Genomic DNA, 21,459 nt, shown 5'->3' on the forward strand with positions numbered 1-21,459 from the left:
GGTCTCTGGCAAGTGTGCTCTTTCTGCAGCTACTCTGGGAAGGAGGGGAGAGGGTGGAGAGCCGGTACCTTCAGATCTATTCCTCTGAGTGCTTTGCTAGACACTAATTTTTTTTATATGGGTGGGGTTGCCAGTACTGGGGCTTGAATTCACGGTCTTATGTTCTCCCTTAGCTTTTTTGATTATGCTTGGCACTCTGCCACTTGAGCCACACCTGTGCTTCTGGCTTTTTCCTGGTTAATTGGTGATAAGAGTCTCGTGGATTTGTCTTCCTGGGTGGGCTTTGAACTGCGATCCTCAGATCTCAACTTCCTGAGTAGCTAGGATTATACATGTAAGTCACCATGCCTAGCTCATTTTTATTTTCTTGATCTTTGCACCTGGGGCTTCCCTGGCCAACAGGGAGCGTTAAATAAAGCAGCTTGACCCAAATACAAAAGAGTTGACTTCACAAGGCCCATGGGTACTGTTACCAAACCAGGCCTGTTTTGCCCATCAAAGGATGGCCAGCCATTGAAATGACAGGTTTTACAAAAGAGAATTCGTTAATTCATGCAGTAACCAAGCATGACTCAAGTTCAAGCTCCAGGACTAGCCAAAAAAAAAAAGAGAAAAGAATAGAAACACAAAAGATGCAGGATTGGGGCTGGGAAGGTGGCTCAGTGGTAGAGCGCTTGCCTTGCATGCATGAGGCCCTGGGTTTGATTCCTCAGCACCACAGAAGCAGAAAAAAAAGCCAGAAGTGGCACTGTGGCTCAAGTGGTAGAGTACTAGCCTTGAGCTGAAGAGCTGAGGGACAGTGCCCAGGTCCAGAGTTCAGGCCCCACGACCGGACCCCCCCCCCAAAAAAAAAAAAAAAAGATGCAGGAGATTGCATCAAGGCATTTTATTTCTGTACAGAAGGGTGCACTGACATTCTCCCTAGAGCTAGGCAGGCAGACTGGGCCAGGTGGTCTGCTTGTTTTTTTTTTTTTTTATTGTAAAGATACTATACAGAGGGTTACAGTTACATGAGTGAGGTAATGAGTATACTCCCTACTGAACATTGTTACCCCCTCCATTGTTTTCCCCCTACCATCCCTTCCCTCCCTACCTTCCCCGAGGTTCTTTTTTTATTGTGATTAAGTGATTACGTAATTTCCCAAATTTCACAGTATTGAGGAATAATGATGCTCATTTAAAGTCACAAATTCATTCTAACTTTCCTGGAGCATATTGTCTATCACAGTCTATAACATATAACGGTGTTCACATGTTATACACCATACATGTGATCAGCAGCATGGGGATATTTAGTAGTGGTTCGACCAGGTGAGTGGGAGTTCTTTGTTTCTTAAGTCCTGTTAGTTTTGTCGTATCACCTAACATTTTGGATTTAGCATCCACTTATCAGGGAGACCATGTACCGTTTGTCTCTTTTCTGCTTGGTTTTTATCCTAACCCAAAGTGTGTGTCACTAAGAAGTCAGGTTCATTTCCCCCCTCCCCACAATTGGTTACCAAGGTGATAGGGTAATACAAGGAAGTTAGAAAGCGCTCTAACCATCAGTGAAAGGTCCCTACTGGGTTGGAGTGCTGCCCTTTTTGGAGGCAAAGGCATAAATTCCTCTTTTCATGAATGTCTGGGAATGGGGCTTGGAATGAGGCTGCTGACAGTTTCAATTAGGGGAGGTTGGTAAAGTTAGTGGAAAGTTTTCACTCGGGGTGCGGGGTTCTTTTTCTTTCTTTCTTCTTTCTTTCTCTCTTTTTTCTGGTCTTGGGGCTTGAATTCAGAGCCTGGGTACTGTCCCTGAGCTCCTTTGCTCAAGGCTAGTGCCTTACCACTTTGAGCCACAGCTTCACTTCCGGTGTTTAAATGTTGATTAGCGATAAGAGTCTTAAGGACTTTCCTGACAAGGCTGGCTTTGAGTTTCTATCCTCAGATCTCAGCCTCCTGAGTGGCTAGGATTACAGGTGTGAAACTACTGGCGCCTGTCTCAGAGGGTCGATTCTTTAACTCCATTGGTAAGGACTCATACCCTTAACATGGCTGGTTGTTCACAAACCAACACAGCTGATAGTTACAGTTGAAGTCAAAAAGCAAATAATTTTAGGAAGTATTAGAACCAGGAAATATCAGCACAGCGCCACTTCTGGTTTTCTGGTGGTTAATTGGAGATAAGAATCTCACGGACTTTCCTGCCTGGGATGGCTTTGAACCACAATTCTCAGATCTCAGCCTCCTGAGTAGCTAGGATTACAGGTGTGAGCCACCAGTACCAGCTTATCTTTTGTTTTCTATTCACAGACTGGGGATTACCACAGACCTTCAGAAAACAAATTCATAAATAATATTAGTGTCTCCATCGAGGCCCTGCATCCCTTCCCCTGTCTTAAAAAAATAAAAGTGCATGAAAGGTTCACACGTCAGGTTAATAGCAGGATGGTCATTTAAGGGGGCTTGGCACACCATCTTCCAAGCTGGATTGTTATTAATGAAGCTTCATCCTCCTCCTCATCCAGTCTCCTTGTTATCAATTCAGTGACCAGTGATTCTCCAGGGAGAATGTTTACAAAAGGGAGGAAGTCCTCTGGCCCTTGAGTTCTGAGGGCTCCCCCATCCCTGCTTCAAGGCTGATGATCACTTTGGTATTTGAGCCATGCCTCTACTTCTGGATTTTTGCTGGTTAATGGGAGATAAAAGTCTCCTAAATTTGTCTGCCCAGGCATGGCTTTGAACCAAGATCTTCAGTTCTCAGCTTCCTGAGTCACAAGGATTATCGGTGTGAGGACACATTGAGGTAAAGATGAAGAAAGTTGATTTGTAAAGCAGAGTGATGGAAAGGTAGAAAGTGCATAACCCAGACAAAGGTGTGGGCACATGACAGGTGCCCGGAGCACTCTCACATTATGGGTGTTTATGGGGAAATAGTAGGTTAGGGTTTGGCTCAAATCTACCTTGGGTGAAGAGCTCTCCTTTGTTCTGATACCTGCTACATTCCGTCATTCTTGATGGTACACCATTTACCCAACCTCGAGTTTGGCCTGCCGAACTTGGGTCACTGATGTAGTTGGGATTTTTCTCCAAATCTGAGTCATTAGTGTCTGGACTTTTTTTTTTTTTTCCCAGACAAAGGATGAATTCTGTCATCTGCTTTCAAGACAGGTGTCCACCCTTGAGACAAATATTTTCCTCAGTCAGTGAGCCACTTTGTCGTCACAATAAGTGTCTCTCTTCTTTGCTCAGTCTTACAGCATGCTAATTAGCTGGGCACCAGGGCAAGGACAGCTGGAATATACCCGTTTTGAGGGGGTTGGTTTTGTTACGTTGGTGCTGGGGCTTGAACTCGGGGCCTAGGTGCTCTCACTTGGCTCTTTTACTCAAGGTTTTGGCTCTACCACTTGAGCCATAGCTCCGTTTCTGACCTTCTTACTCATTAATTGGAGATATGAGTCTCATAAACCTTTCTGTCCAGGCTGGGCTCTTGAGTAGCTAGGATTACAGATGTGGGCTACTGGCACCTGGGAGGTTTTGTTTTTTTTTAATTAAATGTTGTAGCTTATGAGAGAATGTAAGGCTTAAGGCAAAAACAGTGTTTCTGTGCTTTTAATTAAGCTATTTGTCTGTATAGTGTTTTTCTCTGAATTCTTGGCTGCCATTTTTCCTATCTCATTTTCCCTGATCTATCCTACCTCATCCTGAGTCACTGGCTTTATCTGGCAGCCACAGAAGCAGATCCTTGGTTCATTTACAGTTACACAAGTGTCTGAAGTAGGATTACTAGGCACTGATCACAAATGTGTCTGGGTCCTAAGAGGCAGACACTGGCACATGTTACATGAAGTATGTGTATTGCTTATAGAGAGGCAGTAGAGAACAACAGAAGCCCAGGAGTCAAGCCAGTGCCTCATGCCTCAGAAAAACTGCCTGGTTTGGATAGAGTCCATTTGTGACTGCAGCCCAAGAGCGCTACAAGTCTGCCTGCGCTAGGTTCTACATACCTGGGTTCATGAATGCATTGAAGGACATTTTATGTCCAGTGGGGAATGGAATAGAGCCTGAGCTTTCCTGCTCCGATCTTTATTGTTCGTGATTCTGCGCTTCCAGTACATTCGTGTGTGTGTGTGTGTGTGTGTGTGTGTGTGTGTGCACATGTACATGTGTGTGCCTGGATCCTGTCCCTTAGCTTTTTTCCACTCAAAGCTCACTCTCTGCCACTTGAGCCAAAGCTCCGCTTTTGTTTTTGTTTTTTTTTTCTTCTGGTTAATTGGGAAGAAGAATCTCATGGACTTTCCTGCCTAGGCTGGCTTTGAACTGTGATCCTCATATCTCAGCCTCCTGAATAGCTAGTATTACAAGCATGAACTACAGGCACCCAGCTACATCCTAGGTATTCTAAAGGATTATAAACTAAGAAAGAAGGGGAGAATTGAGGCTGTCCCAGGCCCTTCAAAAATGGCCTTGAACTGTGTAAGTCCAAAGCCTGTGGCCTTTCCAAGGACATAGCTCTTCTGGGGCCTATCTCCTTCCAGCAAGTGGTACCTGGGGTGGCCTGTCCAGATCAGAGTCTACTCTCCTGACCAAGCCAATTCCCTAAAACTTTTTGCTCCTCCACCATCCAGTCCAAGAGCCCTCTCCTCACACTGACTCACGTTCCAGTAGGTCCCCACCTCTCCAGCCCTGACCTGGTGTCCAGCAGGGTTTGTATTGATACGTGTTGGTTTGCTTTTTGTTTGTGGTCAGATCACACCCTGATCTTATGCACCTAGCTGTCCCCATGACCCAGCTCTTACCCAGGGAATAAAAATGAGAAGGAACTGACTGCATAAACTAGGAGCTCCTGGATGTGCTAGGAAACTTTTTTTTTTCTTTTTTTTGCTTATATGGTGCTGAGGAATCGAACCCAGGGCCTCACGAATGCAAGGCAAGCGCTCTACCACTGAGCCACCTTCCCAGCCCATGTGCTAGGAAACTTGCCCTGGCACAGAGAACCCAAAGGACAGCTGGGGGCCCCAAATCCTTGGGGAAAAGGACTCAGGCGGCTGCGACGATTGCATCGGTGTCCGGCAGGTGGCGCCGCAGGGCCGAGGTTCCGGGCCTTGTTTGCGGAGGTGACGCGGACGCTCTTCCTTCCGCCCCGACGACCCGGGCAGCTCAGCTCTGCGCGAACCTGTGCGCCCTGGACTGGGGCGCCTGGGCCTCCGGCTCAGTTCTCTCTCCCTTGCTTCTGGTCGCGCCATGGGTCTCTCGGGTGCGCGGGCCCGCAGCTGGGTGGCCGTCACCAAAGTGGCCCAGAGGCGCCACCTAGTGGACAGTACGGGAGAATCCCCTAGTCCCGAACCCGCGACCCGGCGGGCGGCGCTTTATGTGCACGTGAGTGGGCAGGGCTGGGGGCTGGGGAGGAGGGGCGGTGACCCTGAACCCCGGAATCGCTTGTCACTGGGACCCCACCTTGCTGAGATCTGGAACAGGTTTGGGGGCCCCACTAGGGACATGGAGACATGAAGTCGTTGGTGCTGGGATTGCTCTGCTGAGCCTCAGTTTCCTCAAATGGGAGCAAGCCCAGTGTGCCCTGCCTTGGGAGATGGGATTGTGGGCTAGGAGCCTTGGCAGTGGCCAGGACATCTCTTCCTCTCCTCCCTCTCCCCTCCCCGCCACACCTCGCCCTGCACGTGCACCCCCTGTCCCCCAGTGGCCCTACTGCCAGAAGCGATGCAGCTACTGCAACTTCAACAAGTACATCGCCCGTGGCAGCCCGGAGGAGGCGGCCCTGCGGAGCTGTCTGGTCACCGAGGCCCGGACGCTGCTTCGGCTCAGCGGGGTGCGAAGGTGTGTGTGTGTGTGTGTGTGTGTGTGTGTGTGCGCGCGCGCGCGCGTGTGTGCGCGCGCAAGATCTTGGGGATTGTTTGGTGGAGTTGGTAGGACCAATGCAAGGTCTCACCTTCACCCTCTTTTTCCCAGGATAGAGTCTGTGTTTTTCGGTGGGGGCACCCCCAGTCTGGCCAGCCCCCACACGGTGGCCGCTGTCCTGGAGGCCGTGGCACAGGCAGCTTATCTGCCTGCAGATTCAGAAGTCACCCTGGAGGCGAATCCCACTTCAGCCCCAGGCCCCAGGCTGGCAGCGTTTGGAGCGGCAGGAGTCAACAGATTGTCCATTGGCCTACAGGTAACTGGTCACACATCTCCTTCCCCATCCTGGGAAACCCCAGACCATCTGGGCTGGCTCCCTTCTGGTGGTGCTTAATTATTGCATAACGCTCCCCCCCTCCTTTCATTGGTTATGGGGTTTGGACTCAGGGCTTGGGCACTGTCCCTGAGCTCTACCACTTTGAGCCACAGCACCACTTCCTGTTTTCTGGTGGTTAATTGGAGATAAGAGTCTCACAGACTTTCCTGCCCAGGCTGGCTTTGAACCTCAAACCTCAGATCTCAGCCTCCTGAGTAGCTAGGATTACAGATGTGAACTACCAGCATCTGGCAGTACATCATTTCTGATATGTTCCTTTATTTGGTGTGGAGGGGGGAGGGGCGTTAGTACTAAGTTTAAACTCAGGGCCTCATGCTTGCTCAGCGTGTTACTCCACTTGCTTGCTTGTTCTGCTGGTGTTTTACTACTTAAGCCATGCCTCCAGCCCTACATTTTGCTTTTTTTTTTTTTTGAGATGGAGTCTTGTAGACTTATTTTTCTTTTGGGGCCCAGATTGGATTCAAACTATCATCTTCTAGATCTTCATCTCCTAAGTAGCTAAAAGGTGTGAGCTATCAGCCCCTGGCTTTCCTGAGATGTTTTTGCCTAAAATGTGTGTCTTGAAATTAGGTAAACCTAAATCAAGAAACCCGTGGGACTAGGGGTGTAACTAAGTGGTTGAGCACTTGTTTAGCATGCTTCCCTCAATCCTCAGCACCGAAAGGGGGGGGAGGGCACCTCTTTACTTTGATTAGAATGAAATCTTCCCTCATATCACATGTTAATGTATGTAGTACATGTAGCAGTATTAACTGTGTGCACAGTGTTTTGTAGTGGATCTCTAGCATTTATCAAAATATATTTTCAAAACAAATTGGCTTATATTCTTCAAAAAATTCAGTGTTAGGGCTGGAACATAGTTCAAGTGGTAGACCACTTGCTCAGCATGCACAAGGTCCTGGTTTCAATTCTCAGCACACACACACACACACACACACACACACACACACACACACACACACACACACACACACACACACACACACACACACACACCAATGTTATTCAAGTGGTAGACCACTTGCTCAGCATGCACAAGGTCCTGGTTTCAATTCTCAGCACACACACACACACACACACACACACACACACACACACACACACACACACACACACACACACACACACACACACACACACACACACACACACACACACACACACCAATGTTATTAAAGGCAAAGAAAAGCTAAGAATCCAGAACAAAAGAGGCTTGAGAGGCACTGACAGCTGAAGGCAGTGTGTGACCCCTGCCCTCTGGCTGGGAAAGAAGAGGAAAATTACTTCAGTAGACATTACTGGCCAAGCTTGAATATAACTGTATATTAGATAATGGTGGTATATTAGTCTCACACGTCTAGAACTCTGTAATTGGATTGTGGTTATGTAACTCAATGGCCTTGTGTTTGGGTAATACATACTTCAATATTTAGGCATTAAGGGTACAATATCTGTAACTGTACTGTCTGGCACAATAGCCACTAGCTATGTGCTAATCACTGCAATGTAGCTCTTCTCAGCATAACTCACTTATGTGTGTCCAGTACTGACTGCACTGGGAAGTGCAGATAAAAGAACATTCCCATCATCGCAGGAAGTTTCTGTGGGCAGTGCTGGCCCAGAACTCACATTCCCATGTTTCATTTAGTGATATTTAGAGGCAAAAGAAATGTGGCCAAAGGTTGTTGATGGGTCTAGTTGAAGGCGTTTATTTTACTTGCAACTTGTTTCTAGGTTTAAGTTGTCCCAAAGTAAAAAAGTAAAGTTAAACAAACCAACAAACCAAAATAGTCAGACACCAGTACCTGAGATCCGTAATCCTAGCTACTAGATAGGCTGAGATCTGAGGATCACGGTTCAAAGCTACCTTAGGAAGAAAAAGTGAGGCTCTTATCGCCAGTTAACAGGCAAAAAGGTAGAAGTGGAGCTGTGGCTAAAGTGGTTGAATGCCTGCCTTTATTGAATAAGCCACGCAGGAAGTCGAGGCCCTGAGTTCAACCCCAGTAACAGGGTACATGTGCACGTGCATGCATGCACCCACACACCCGCACCCCACCCCCACTCTCACATCCTCTCATGGGTTTGGAGTCTAAATTCCAGGTTTGACTTTGTATTTATTTGACCTCAAGAGCCAGTCACAGGATTAAATTTACTCTTAGATGAATAAGGAGTTCTGGGTACTCTTGACCATGGTCCCCATGTAGCTCCCCACCATATGCTGTGTGCCCCCCATCCTAGCATCACCATAGGGCAGAGCATTCTCTTCCCACTGACCTGGCCAGCATGCCTCTCCTGTCTCTCTCTTTAGTCCCTGGATGACACTGAGCTCCAACTGCTGGGGCGGACACACTCGGCCAGCGATGCCCTACAGACACTGGCAGAGGCCCGGAGGCTCTTCCCTGGCCGTGTATCTGTGGATCTGATGCTGGGACTGCCAGCCCAGAAGGTGCGGCCATGGCTGAGGCAGCTGCAGGAACTGCTGTGCCACTGTGACGATCATCTCTCTCTCTACCAGCTGTCCCTGGAGCGGGGCACCTCACTGTTCACCCAGGTACAGCAGGGCATCCTTCCTGCCCCTGACCCAGAGCTGGCTGCTGAGATGTACCAGGAGGGCCGGACAGTCCTGCGGGAGGCTGGCTTCCGTCAGTATGAGGTCTCCAACTTCGCCCGGAACGTGAGTGTCCGGGCAGAGGATGATGGCTGGAGGGGCGGAATGGGCAGGTTGACTTGTGAACAGGGAACCAGGATCTTCTGAAGCGAAGGACCCATACTGGGTGGGATCAGGCTTGAGATAGTGGGACAGTCTAACCAGATGCCCATTATCTGGGCAGAAAGAGGACATTCCCCTCCCCCTCAACTCTTTCCTCTATGTTCGCTCTTCCCTCCTTCCCTCCAGGGGGCGCTCAGCACCCACAATTGGACTTACTGGCAGTGTGGTCAGTACCTTGGCATTGGGCCTGGTAAGTTCCCTGTGGATGGCAGAAGGGATGACTCAGGAGAGGATACCATGGCTGGATGCGTGTGGGCAGCTTATTTCCTCCTTCCAAGCTTGTATTTCCTCCCATGTAAAGTGCAGCAAAAAGTAACATCCATCTTCTAGAACTGTTCGGGTAGTGTAAGGTGCTTGGTCTATTGCCAGGTGCGTCTCAGAATCCCCTGCAGGGCTTGTAACAACCCCACATGCCGGAACCCACCCTCAGAATTTCTGATTGGACAGGGCTGAGGTAGGGCCTGAGAATTTACATTTGTAGCCTGGAAGGTATTGTCAGTCTCAGGGCCAAACTTCTAGGAACCCTTGATTTAAGTCTGGTAAAGTGCCCATTGTTAGCTCCTATCCATGTGGGGGTGTTGTGATGTTGTCAGGGGCCCATGGCCGATTTGTGCCCCAGGGGGTTGAAGATCACCCCCGGGAGGCTCGGATCCAGACGCTGGAGCCTGACCACTGGATGAAGGAGGTGAAGCTGTTTGGACATGGAACCCGGAAACGTGTCCCTCTGAGCAAGCTGGAGCTGTGAGCATCTAAGGGCACATGGCTCTTTAGCCAGGCTCCCACCCCGGAACCCCAGAAACTTCTCCATGTGGACATCCTTATTGCCTGCTTTGCCCCTTACCCCCTGCTCCATGCTCCCGTGGTCCATTAGCTCCCATCAGCCCCCATCTGCATGTCGGGGTTAAAGACAAGAGGCTCAGTTCTCCTCTCAAAGACTCCTTGATGACTTTTCTTCCAGGCTGGAGGAGTGTGTGGCCCAAGGGCTGCGCACTGACGTGGGGATCACTCACCAGGTAAGGGGTCAGGGGGTTCTCACAGAATACTGGCTCCTCCTGAGTCTGTCTCTGTCTCTCTCTCCTGCCCAGGCCCTCCCATACACTCCCTGTGTCTTCCCATTGTAGACAGTGTGGTGCAGTGGTCAGAAAGTTGGAACACAGACTGTAGAGACTCGGTTCTCATTCCTGTTCTACTACATCCCTGAGCACAAATCCTTTCCCTTCTCTGAACCCCGATTTTCTCAGCTGTGTGAAGGAACAGACTAGACAAAGGGGTTCTAAATGTTTTTGAGCCGCATCAGCTAGAATGTGCAGTAGAGCTGCTCTGGATGAAGTCAGAGCCCCGAAGCCCTGGTTGGGGCTGGCCCTTCCCTGATTGGGAAGTAGGAGGCAGGAAGGGTTGGGAGAAGAGAAAGAGATTTGGCTTGGCTGGAGCTGGGTTTGGGCTGAGTGAGCAACAGGGTGGGAAGATCCTTACCTTTCTGTCATCCCACTGACCTGTCCCAGTGTTCCTGAGCATCCGCTACTGGGATCCCACTGGGGACGGGACCCTTCCTCAGCCCTTAGTAATATCTCAGCCACATGGCCCAGTGAGGCTTAGGCAACTCCTCACCTCTGACCTTCTGCTTTCCCCAGCACTGGCAGCAGTTTGAGCCCCAGCTGTCGCTGTGGGATGTGTTTGGAGCAAGCACAGAGGTGAATGACCTGCTAGAGCAGGGCCTGTTGCTGCTGGACCACAGGTGGGTTGGGGGAAGTGTGTTGGCATGGGCGGGGCTGACTTACAGATCCAAAGACTCAGCATGCTTGAAAAGACTGGTGAGGATGGGTCTGTGGGTGCCAGGGGCTCACGTGGGTGGGAGTGAGCTTGAACGAATCAGGACTGAAGAGTCACATCCAGGCCTCTTGATTTTGCAGGGGTCTCCGGTGTTCCTGGGAGGGTCTGGCTGTGCTGGACTCTCTGTTGCTGACCCTTCTGCTTCGGCTCCAAGAGGTCTGGCAGCAGAGAACCCCTGTGCCAGGAGGTTGGTCAGCTGTTCCTGTGTCCCAGGACAAGGCCAGACAGACTTAGAAGGCTAGGCCTGCACTGTGGACGTCTTTGGTAGCGGTGCTACCTCTGCTTCAAGTGATTAGTGCCTGACCCTGGCATTCCCAGGGGAATGACTCTAGTCAGGGTAGGGGAGGACATTTCAGGTCCAGAAACAACGGGTATTCCATTCAGCATCTTGAGACCAACAGCACCAGCACTTGGTTTATCAGCTTCTGATGGCCTTTCTGATACCCAAACAATGACATGTGTTTGGAAGTCTTTCAACAGAGAATTGCCCAAGGAAAACAAGTCTTCCTCACTCCCGAGTGAGATCCTAAGACAGTTGCATGAGTCAGGAATACTGAATCTCCTCCAGGTATCTGAAGCAAGAAGAAATTTAATATAGGAACAAGATAGTTACAAAACCATTGGGTTTTTCAGTTAAGGGTGCTTGTTGTATAGAAAGTTTCACATTCTGGGTGAGTATGATTGTTTCCCAAGGATTGGATTCAGGGTGAATATTTTTAGCAAGAATGTTACGTGGAAGCTGGGCACCAGTGGCTCACACTTGTAATACTAGCTACTCAGGTGACTGAGTTTCAAAGGATCAAAGTTTGGTGCCAGTCAAGACAGAAAAGTCCATGAGACACTAACTCCAAAATGACTAGCATAAGCCAGGTGCCGGCGGCTCACACCTGTACTCCTAGCTACTCAGGAGGCTGAGATCTGAGGATCTCAGTTCAAAGCCAGCCCAGGCAGGAAAGTCCATAAGACTCTTATCTCCAATTATCCACCAGAAGACCGGAAGTGACGCTGTGGCTCAAGTGGTAGAGTGCTGTCCTTGAGCTGAAGAGCTGAGGGACAGCGCCCAGGCTCTGAGTTCAATCTCCATGACCATATGGAAAAATAAAAAAAAGAATACTATGTAAATGTTGTTTGACTCAAGATCCATAATGTCATGTCAACCCACTGTTAGTAATGCTGATTTTAGCTGGGCACTGGTGTTTCAGGCCTGTAATGGTAGCTACTCAAGAAACAGATCTGAGCACCAAGGTTCAAAGCCAGCTTGGGCAGAAAAGTTTGTAAGATCAGGTAAAATTCTAGAAATGGAGCTGTGGCTCAGGTTGTAAAGTACCAGCTTTGATTAAGAAAGCCAAGTGAGAACATAAAGCCCTGAGTTCAGACCTCAGTACTGGCACAAAAAAATGCTATTTTTGATCACTCAATTGAGGTGGTTGATATTCTCCTTCTCCATTGTTAAGTAGTTTTTCCTTGAGTTAAGTAGTTTCTCATTTGTGGCTTGGATTCAGAGATGGTCCTGTTCCCTCTCTTTTGCCCAATGATTTTGATATTGATTGAGATCATTGCTCAGATAAGTTCTTGAGTATGGCTCTACCATTTCTTCAACATCAATGAACTAGCATTTATCCTTTTTTTTTTTAAAAAGAACTTTATTTTTTGTTTGATTTTTTCTTTTTTTTTTTAATGTTTTCTTTTTCTCTTTCCTTTCTTCCTTCCTTTCTTTCTTTCTTCCTTCCTTCCTTCCTTTCATCCTTCCTTCCTTCTTTCCTTTCTTTTTTGTTGTTGTTGGTGGTGGTTGTGGGGTTTGAACTCTGAGCCTGGGCACTGTCCCTCAGCTCTTCAGCTCAAGGCTAGTGCTCTATCACCTGAGCCACAGCACCACTTCCAGTTTTCTGGTGGTCTATTGGAGATAAGAATCTCATAGACTTTCCTGCCTGGCCTGGCTTTGAACCACAATCCTAGAATCTCAGCCTCCTGAGTAGCTAGGATTATAGGAGTGAGCCACCGGTGCCTGGCATGGATTTTTTCTTTAACTACACTATTTTTGGTCTCTATAGGTACTGTGATTAAATCTAGGATAGTGCACTTGCTAGGCAAGTGCTTTGCCACTGAGCTACATCCCAGCCCAAGCTTTCTTTTTTTTAACGCTGGAAATTGAACTCAGAGCCTTGTTTTTAAGTAAGAACTGAGCTCCACCTCCAGTCTTTATCTTCTCTTTTTGTGAAAAGCTTATATCATCTTCACCTGGAAATTGTATGTGGAGCGTGTGTGTGTGTGTGTGTGTGTGTGTGTGTGTGTGTGTGTGTGTGTGTGTGTGTGTGTGTGTGTGTGTGTGTGTGTGTGTGTGTGTGTGTGTGTGTGTGTGTGTGTGTGTGTATGAGAGAGAGAGAGGAAAAAAACAGGGATAGAGACAAAGAGAGGGGGAGAAAAGAGGGCGTATTTTTTCTGGGAAGAGTTTCTGTAACTGTATTTATTTGCATCATTGGAGATTGCCTCTCACCTGCTAGGTAAAGGGTACCATGATGCCCACGGTAACTTGGTATTACAGCAGATGGAGGCACCCTAGGCCCCGTCTTCTATGAATTACAGAGGACAGGGTACCTGCCTCTCAAAGGTGAGCACGTGTTTTTCCTGTGGGAGGCTGAGTGTGCATGTCAGCCCGTCTTTGACCTGTGGTAATGTGGTAAGTGTTACTCCCTCTTCTTTATTCATGAGCTATTCATCTAGCACCACACTGGGCACACTGAGAGGAATAAGACCTGCCCAGACCTCAAGGAACTCCCTGCCCTGCTCATAGATGTGGAAAGAGATAAAGCCCAGGCTGGTTGGTTAGGCTGCTTAGGCAGTTGGGAGAGCCTGAGGCACTTTTGGTTCTTAGAGGTGGCTGGGAGCAAGAGAGGGGATTGGATGTGTTTTTCTTACCAATTCCTCACCCTGGGACTCTAGAAAGCCCGGCCCCGGGGCAGCTTGCTGCCCAGAGAGATGTGTCTTCCTGAGCCTTCCCCTGATCTTGATATTCAAGAAGCTTCAGCAGGTGTACCATCAGATAGTCTGCACGCACTCGGGTTTCTTCCCACTGCCAGGGCTTGTGCCACCTGAGATGCCAGGCCCCTCCCTGCTGGGGCACAGGGCTGGGTGGAAGCCAGGACCAGGCCAGGGTGGCCCAGATCACCGTCATGACTCAGCCTGGTCCCGCCTTACTAGAGAATCAACCTCCAGGAGGTGGAGCCCAGGAATCTAGCCAGCTATTAAACACGTCCTCAAAGTCTGGTTTGGGAAGTGCTACTTACTTCCCTCTCCTACTTCCTGTCCTGAAAGGCTGTGGTCAGGAGAGGCACACGGATGCCCTTAGGTAGGCAGTATTAGAGTGGGGTCCTTCTCTCCTCATCCTGGCCCTCCCATGGCTCCTCCAAGAAAGGGAGTCTCTGCCTTCATGTAAGGACTTTGGGTGTCAGCTTCTCGCCTATCCTCCTGGAGTGTAAGGAAAGGGTTGGATGCGTACTTTGATGCAGAAGTTGGGGACATGTAGTATGTGAGGGTGTGGCTATTGTTTGAAGAGCCAAGCCTACCATGTGCAAGATCACTGACAGTTGTTTGTGTGAATGTGTGCTAGTGCTGGGGCTTGAACTCAAAGCCTCAAGCTCTGGCTTGTCTTTTTCACTCATGGCTGGCACTTTACCATTGAAGCCACACATTTACTTCCTGCTCTTTGCTGGTTAGCTGAAGATAAGAGTCTCGTGGACTTTTCTGCCCTATCTGGCTTTGGACCTCAGTCCTCAGCTCTCAGCCTCCAGAGTAGCTAAGATTACAGGCATGAGCAAGCACTGACAATTCTTAAGCCTTTCTTCCAAAATAATCAGGGTCTCTAGTTTGATTTCCATTTTACTAATGGAGATATTCAAAGAGGTTCTTTAACTTGACTCAGGTAAATATTGCCATGTGTTACTTTTTTTTTTGTTTGTTTGGTTCCGGTCGTGGGGCCTGAACTCTGGGCCTGGGCGCTGTCCCTCAGCTCTTCAGCTCAAGGCTAGCGCTCTACCACTTGAGCCACAGCGCCACTTCCGGCTTTTTTCTTTTTTTTGCTTATGTGGTGTTGAGGAATGGAACCCAGGGCCTCATGCATGCAAGGCAAGCGCTCTACCACTGAGCCACCTTCCCAGCCCCCATAGTGCTCATTTCTTTCCAATCTCATCACTAGAAACTATGATCAAGTTTTCTGAGAGGTTCCAGTCTGGAGAGCAAGTTTTTATTTTCTGTTTTTGGGTGGGGGTCAGGGGTTTCCAGATGGAACCCATGCTAGACAAACTGTCCATACACTGAACCTCTACCCCCAAAGACCATTCCTAACCCTGGCTTTATTATCATCTAAAACTTACTCCCAGGTCCATCCCAGGAGAGGCTTGGTCCACCTGATCTCTGTCAAGTCAGAAAGCAAAGAGTTCCAGCCTTTGGGCTAGAATGCTGGGCGTGGTGGCACTCAGCACCCAGCACTCAGGAGGTGGATGGAGATAGAAAGATCTTCAATTGAGGCCAGTCTGGGCTATATAATGAGGCCTGTCTAAAATAAGAAAGGGCAAGGGGAGTGGTGCCAGTCAGAGCAGGTGGCCCATGCCTAGAATTCTAGCTACTCAGGAGGCTGAGATCTGAGGATCTCAGTTTGAAGCCAGCCCAGGCAGAAAAGTCCATAAATCTCTTATCTCCAATTAACTGGTAAAAGCTGGAAGTGGAGCTGTGGTTTGAATGATAAAGCACCAGCCTTAAGCAGAAAAAGCTAAGGGAGAGTGCCCTGGCCCTGAGTTCAGGTCCTAGTACAGCCACAAAAAGAAAAGAAAAGGGAAAGGGGGTAGGGAGACTAGAGCTGTTTGTCCTGTCTTGTAAATTTCCTCCAGGTTTCTCTCACCCAGAACTCCCTGGGGGGCAAAGCCCCTATTTCTCTTCTGCCTTCCTCTCCCCACCTTCACTTTGAGGGGAATTTTAAAGCAAAATATGCTTTAGTCTATGCACCCCCTCCCCCGCCCCCTTTCCCTGCACTGTACTGTTTGTCTTCCCCATTTCCTCCCCCTTTCCTGTCCAAAGATGGGCCACACTTTATTTGACTGAGTATCCAGAATGGGTTGAATTTTGCAGCCTGCCCCTTTCACGTCTCATTTTTCATAAGCAGTTTTCCACCATGTTCCTTGGTTATCATCTTTCTCATTTTAATTGTTGCACAGTGTTCCAATGAGTGAATAATTTAATAATCATTACCCTAATGTACGTCTCTTACATGGCTACTGAATTTCCCCATTATGAATAAACATTGCTGTGTGTGTTTTTATAGATAGTGGATTATTTCCTCAGGGCAGGGCCCTGGAGTGACACAGCTGGGTACAAGGGCATGAGTGCTTTCCTGATTCTTGGCAGGAATTAATTGTTCCTTACATTATTCTCCAAAGGGTTTTCTTTTTTCTTTTTCTCTTGCTTAAAAATGGGGCGTGCAGGGCTGGGAAGGTGGCTCAGTTGTAGAGCGCATGCCTTGCATGCCTGAGGTCCTGGGTTCGATTCCTCAGCACCACATAAACAAAAAGAAAAAAGCCAGAAGTGGCACTGTGGTTCAAGTGGTAGAGCACTAGCCTTGAGCTGAAGAACTGAGGGACAGCGCCCAGGCCCAGAGTTCAGGCCCCACGACCGGAACCCCCCCAAAAATGGGGCGTGCATAGGATTTTCCCCCCCAATCATGTAGAATAAAGCAAAAATTCCACAATAGATACCACCATGCTTGGACAACCATTCCTGTAAACATTTTGTGATGCATAGATCTACATCTAGATGGAGAAATAAAAATAATTTTTTTTTCACAAAAGGAATCTCACATGCCAGTTTTGCAACATGGTTCTCCTCCTCCTCCTCCTCCTCCTCCTCCTCCTCCTCCTCCTCCTCCTCCTCCTCCTCCTCCTCCTTCTTCTTCTTCTTCTTCCTCTTTTGTTTTTACTCAACATGTCCTGGGTTTTCTGATTGGTCTGCCAGCTCCCATGCTTAGGTGCTAATGTAGTATGAATATATATGTATGTATGTGTATATATATATATAATATATATATATATATATATATATGCCTGGCACTGGGCCAAGAATTTTATCTGCATTAGTTCACTGGAGCTCGACCAGAACCCAATGAGACACTGTCTATTATTATTGTGACTACTTTAACAATGGAAACAGGCTCAAAGAAACTGTCTGCCCAAGGCCACAGGACTCAGGCGCTGTAGGGCTGGTGCTTAAGCTAAGTTTTTTCAGACTCTGAAACAGATGCTTATACAAGTAATATATGGACATATTCTTTAACACATACACATATTCTTATTATAAAAAATAGTAACATAGAAAGTAAAGTGTGAAAATCCCCTTTACACTTCCACGGAGGTTTGGGGTGTATGCCAGATAAATTTAAGTTCAATTGCATATAGCAGAAAACCAAAACAGCATTAGGTTTAAACAAGATGAGAGTTTATTTCTTTCACATAGAAGAGGTCTGGACATGGTATTTCAGGGCTGGCTTTAGTGAACAGGGCATCATGGGTCATGAAGACCCAGAGTTCTGGCTTCCTGCCCTGGCTTCCACTCTTAAGGTCTGCACGTGGTCACCTGTAGTCCCCAGAGCTCCAGCCATCCTGTCTGCATTAAAATATGAATATTTCCCCTTCATATGCAGTATGAAGGGGAACAGCTGGCCAGGTATTGGTGTATTTGCTCCCACTGGAATCATCCTGCCCCTACCAGCTTTCCATAAAGTCTCTGTACTCCCAAGATATCAGCTTACTTCTGATTGGCTACCTTCAGACATCAGGGAAACTGGGTAATATAATCTTGTGTGTGTTTGCCAATACTGGGGTTTGAACTTAGGGCCTGAGCTGTCCTTTAGGTACAGCTCCATTTTTGACTTTCGGGTGGTTAATTGAAGATACATTTTTCTGCCTGGGCTGACTTTGAACCTTGATCCTCAGATCTCAGCCTCCAGAGTAGCTAGGATTATAGCTATGAGCCACCAGTGTTGGGTTGCAATATAGATCTTAAGCTCAGCACATTGCTGCATCTCTTTCCCACTACCCCATAATAAAAGGGCTTAGTTAATGAAAGGGATGGAAGGATGGGTTTAAGAGGCAATCAGACAGTTCTGCCAGCGTGTATATCTTTTCCAACTCTTTTCTATAAATTTAAATATATGCACATATTTAAGAACATAGCTTTTAAAAATAGTCTAACATGTAAATGGTACATTGTTTTAATTTACATCTTGAAGTTTTGTTTCGATGGGGCACTGGTGGTACACCTGTAACCCTAGCTATTCAGAAGGCTCAGATTAGAGGACCAAAGTCCAAAGCCAGCCCAAACTGAAAAGTCTGTGAGACTGTATCTCTAATTAGTTGGCAAAAAAAAAAAATGTCAGACTGGTGAAAGTAGGAGGTCCTGAGTTCAGGTCCTGGTACTAGGGCGTGCACACACACACACACACACACACACACACATGTTTTGTTTTTGTTTTTACTACTTTTTGTATTGTGTATCCGTTTAAACTCCTTGCTTATTTATTTGAATGGGTTGGCTAGCTAAACATAACAATTGTATTAACTCTTGGTCTTGCTTTCAATATGCTATTGGTTTTGTTTATTGAGATCATCTTAATGTGAAATTCAGGCTGGCCTCTAACTCACAGTTCTCTTGCTTTAGTCTCCTGAGTGCTGGAATTACAGGCATATACCACCACACTTGACTCAATGCTACCCTTTTTATCTTTCATAGGTTTTTTTTTTTTTTTTTACTCTTTTGGAAGTGAGTTTTGTAGGAATTTCAAGTATATTTATATAGTTGAGTCCATCTGTTGCCTTGTGACTTTTTCTGTCAATCCTGGGCTTAGCCAGACCTTCCACCCCCAGAGACAAGGTGAATGTTTCAGTGGGCTCTCTCTCCTTCTGAGAGTCGTCTAGTGCTGGTGTGTGAGTCCACCTGGCTCTGAATCTCCACTCTGTCACTTCCAGCTGTCTGAGCAGGTGGGACTCTGCTCTGCTGAATCTGGTTTTCTTGACTGGTGATGAGGTTGGGCCAGCCCCAGGCCTCAAACTGATCCATGCAGTGAGTCAGAACCACCAGAGGCTCTGGTAAGATGCACATTCCTGCCTCATCCCCCAGATTTGTAGAATCTAGATCTCCCAAACCAGAAATGAATGATGGACAAGCTCTCCAGTGAGCCTGTAGCTAACTCCACAGGAACTGTCAAGGTCTGTGGTGGCTGCCTGCCCCGGCTCTGTGTTTGTGTGTGTGTGTGTGTGTGTGTGTGTGTGTGTGTGTGTGAGAGAGAGAGAGAGAGAGAGAGAGAGAGAGAGAGAGAGAGAGAGAGAGAGAGAGAGAGAGAGATGATGCTGTCACTTAGCTGCTGTTGCTGCCTCCTCCTCTTCCTCTTCCTCCTCCTCCTCCTCCTCCTCCTCCTCCTCCTCTTCCTCCTTGTCCTCATTCTTCTTCTTCTCCAGTCCTGGGGCTTGAACTCAAGGCCTGGGTGCTGTCCCTGAGCTTTGTGCTCAAGACTAGCACTACTTGAGCCAGAGTCCTCTTCTGGCTTTTTCTGAGTAGTTTATGGGAGGTAAGAGTCTCACAGACTTTCCTGCCTGGGCTGACTTTGAGCTGAGATTCTCAGATCTCAGCCTCTGAGTAGCTAGGAGTACAGATGTGAGCCACTGGCATCCAGCTTCCCTTAGCTTCCCCCCGCCCCCACACTTCAAAGCTAGCTCTCTACTACTTGAGCCACTTTCAGCTTTTTGCTGACTGATTGAAGATAATAATCTCACAGACTTTCCTGCTCAGGCTAACTTTGAACCTTGATGCTCAAATTTCAGTTTCCTGACTAGCTAGGATCACAGGCAGGACCCAGCTCTTAACAGTCAGTGAGGGGGTGGGCTGCAGCTTGGCCCCTGTATTCCCTGAAACATGCTGCCCTGGCTCTTCCTTTTGCTCAGAGCTCTCATTTCATATCCAGCCTGAACGACTGTCGTCCTCCCCACTTCCCCAGGATGGGTGATCAGAATCTTGGGGGCTGTCTCAACCACACCCTTGGGAGGGGGCCATGCCACTTACTGAGGGTCACCTCAGTGTTGGGTCACTCACTCTGTGAGTCTCCCTATCTTCACTGCTGAAAGCAGGGACCTGGCTTCCTGCAAGGCTGTTACAAGGAAGTTGATGGATGGATGGATGGATGGATGGATGGATGGATGGATGCATGCATGGTTGGATGGATGGTTGGATGGTTGCATGGATGGATGGATGAATTGAAAGAGCTGTGGACAGTTTTTGCACAATTGTGTGTGTGTGTGTCACTTACATATGGAAGACGTTGCTATTGGTGTCTGCATTGTCATTTATTGCTGTAGCAGAAGCAAGTGTTTGCTTTTATTGTCCCAGGGTTGATGGGCTGAGCCAGAGAATTAATCTTACATTAGACAAACAGAAGAGTACAAATTAAAACAGGATGTGTAACATGGGACAGGGTAGCCATATAAAGACAACAAGGCCTAAAAACATAGGACTGGACATGTAAACCCTGAATTGGACAAAGAGGAGTGAACGAAGAACATAACAAAGTAGACTTACTTGGCTGGGGTAGTTAATTGGGTGGAAAAGTGACTAGAAAGACAATGATGGGTTTAAGAAGATTGATTTATACAGATTTTCTCCTACTCATGTGTGTGTGTGTGTGTGTGTGTGTGTGTGTGTGTGTGTGTGTGTGTGCATGTATGTGTGCACGCGCGCGCACACATGTTAGGCTGAACCGAGGGCCTTGTGCTAGGCAAGTGCTGTACCACTGAGCTATACACTCAAGCCCCTCATTTGCTGCTTTTAAGAAGAACAAAGAAAATCACAATGATTTTTTTTAACCCATCCCAAGCTGACCTTGAACTTGCTGTTGTAGCCCAGGCTGTCCTCTAGCTCTTAATCCTCCTGCTTCTACCTCTGAGTACTGGGATTACAGGCTGTATTACCATACTTGGCTCAGAGTGATCACCCTGCATCTACTGTTTTCCAAGTGTCCTTATTTTTATTTATTCCTAAGGTGCTGAGGACTGAACTCAGATTTTTATCATGTTCAAGGCAAGTGCTTTACCATTAAACTAGATCCCCAGATTTTCAACTGTCTTAAACTCAAAACAGTTAATATGCCAGGGTGGACATGTTTTTAACTTGATTACACTGCCCCAGTGAGGCTGGCTCTAAAGATCTCAGGTCCCTAACAGGGATTCCTGAGGCCTGACAAGAGAGAGACCCATCATTTCCCTGTGATGCTGAAATATGTCGGTTGAGAGCTTGGACGCCTGGGAATATTTCTCATTGGCTTAATAGAGAACTTGCCACCTTCTGGCTGGCTGGATGTGTGCCATGGAGAGACTGGCAGCCTCTATGCACCAGGTACCCACCCAAAATGACTCCTCATATCACTGGCCTTGCCTTTGTCAACAAGTATAACAGGAAAGGACCCATTCTTCAGGTGGCAGATCAATCCAGGCAAGGATCGCCCTCTGCTGGCCCATTGTCCTTGGACTTGACCAAGTTGCTCAGGCCTTCAGTGCTTTCTAAGTATTCTTGTAGTCATTAAGACCCAGGAAGAAGCCAGATG

At 47.7% G+C, this 21,459-nt stretch overlaps 1 protein-coding gene across 2 annotated transcripts; it reads left to right on the plus strand.

Annotated features, from left to right (window-relative positions):
- Positions 1-5,123: 5,123 nt before the first annotated feature.
- Positions 5,124-11,937, plus strand: Rsad1 (radical S-adenosyl methionine domain containing 1). Of its 2 annotated transcripts, XM_070028344.1 has the most exons (10): positions 5,124-5,352; positions 5,672-5,808; positions 5,941-6,145; positions 8,535-8,672; positions 8,778-8,900; positions 9,123-9,186; positions 9,590-9,737; positions 9,955-10,009; positions 10,628-10,731; positions 10,907-11,937. In XM_070028344.1, exons 1-10 carry the CDS (start codon positions 5,218-5,220, stop codon positions 11,058-11,060), a joined length of 1,263 nt encoding a protein of 420 aa, XP_069884445.1. In that variant the 5' UTR covers positions 5,124-5,217; the 3' UTR covers positions 11,061-11,937. The 2 variants fall into 2 exon arrangements, with proteins under 2 accessions (XP_069884445.1, XP_069884444.1); XM_070028343.1 differs by having other exon boundaries at positions 8,535-8,900.
- Positions 11,938-21,459: the final 9,522 nt, after the last annotated feature.

Source organism: Dipodomys merriami, unplaced genomic scaffold, assembly GCF_024711535.1.
Source record: "Dipodomys merriami isolate MVZ:Mamm:240054 unplaced genomic scaffold, mDipMer1.0.p SCAF_19, whole genome shotgun sequence".
Taxonomy (NCBI): domain Eukaryota; kingdom Metazoa; phylum Chordata; class Mammalia; order Rodentia; family Heteromyidae; genus Dipodomys; species Dipodomys merriami.

Bases quoted from the DNA above. Each gene is read 5' to 3' on its own strand.
- Rsad1 (XM_070028343.1), top strand. From the start codon at position 5,218: ATGGGTCTCTCGGGTGCGCGGGCCCGCAGCTGGGTGGCCGTCACCAAA. The intron at 5,353-5,671 runs GTGAGTGGGCAG...CCTGTCCCCCAG, and splicing joins GGGCGGCGCTTTATGTGCAC to TGGCCCTACTGCCAGAAGCG. The intron at 8,901-9,122 runs GTGAGTGTCCGG...CCTTCCCTCCAG, and splicing joins TCTCCAACTTCGCCCGGAAC to GGGGCGCTCAGCACCCACAA.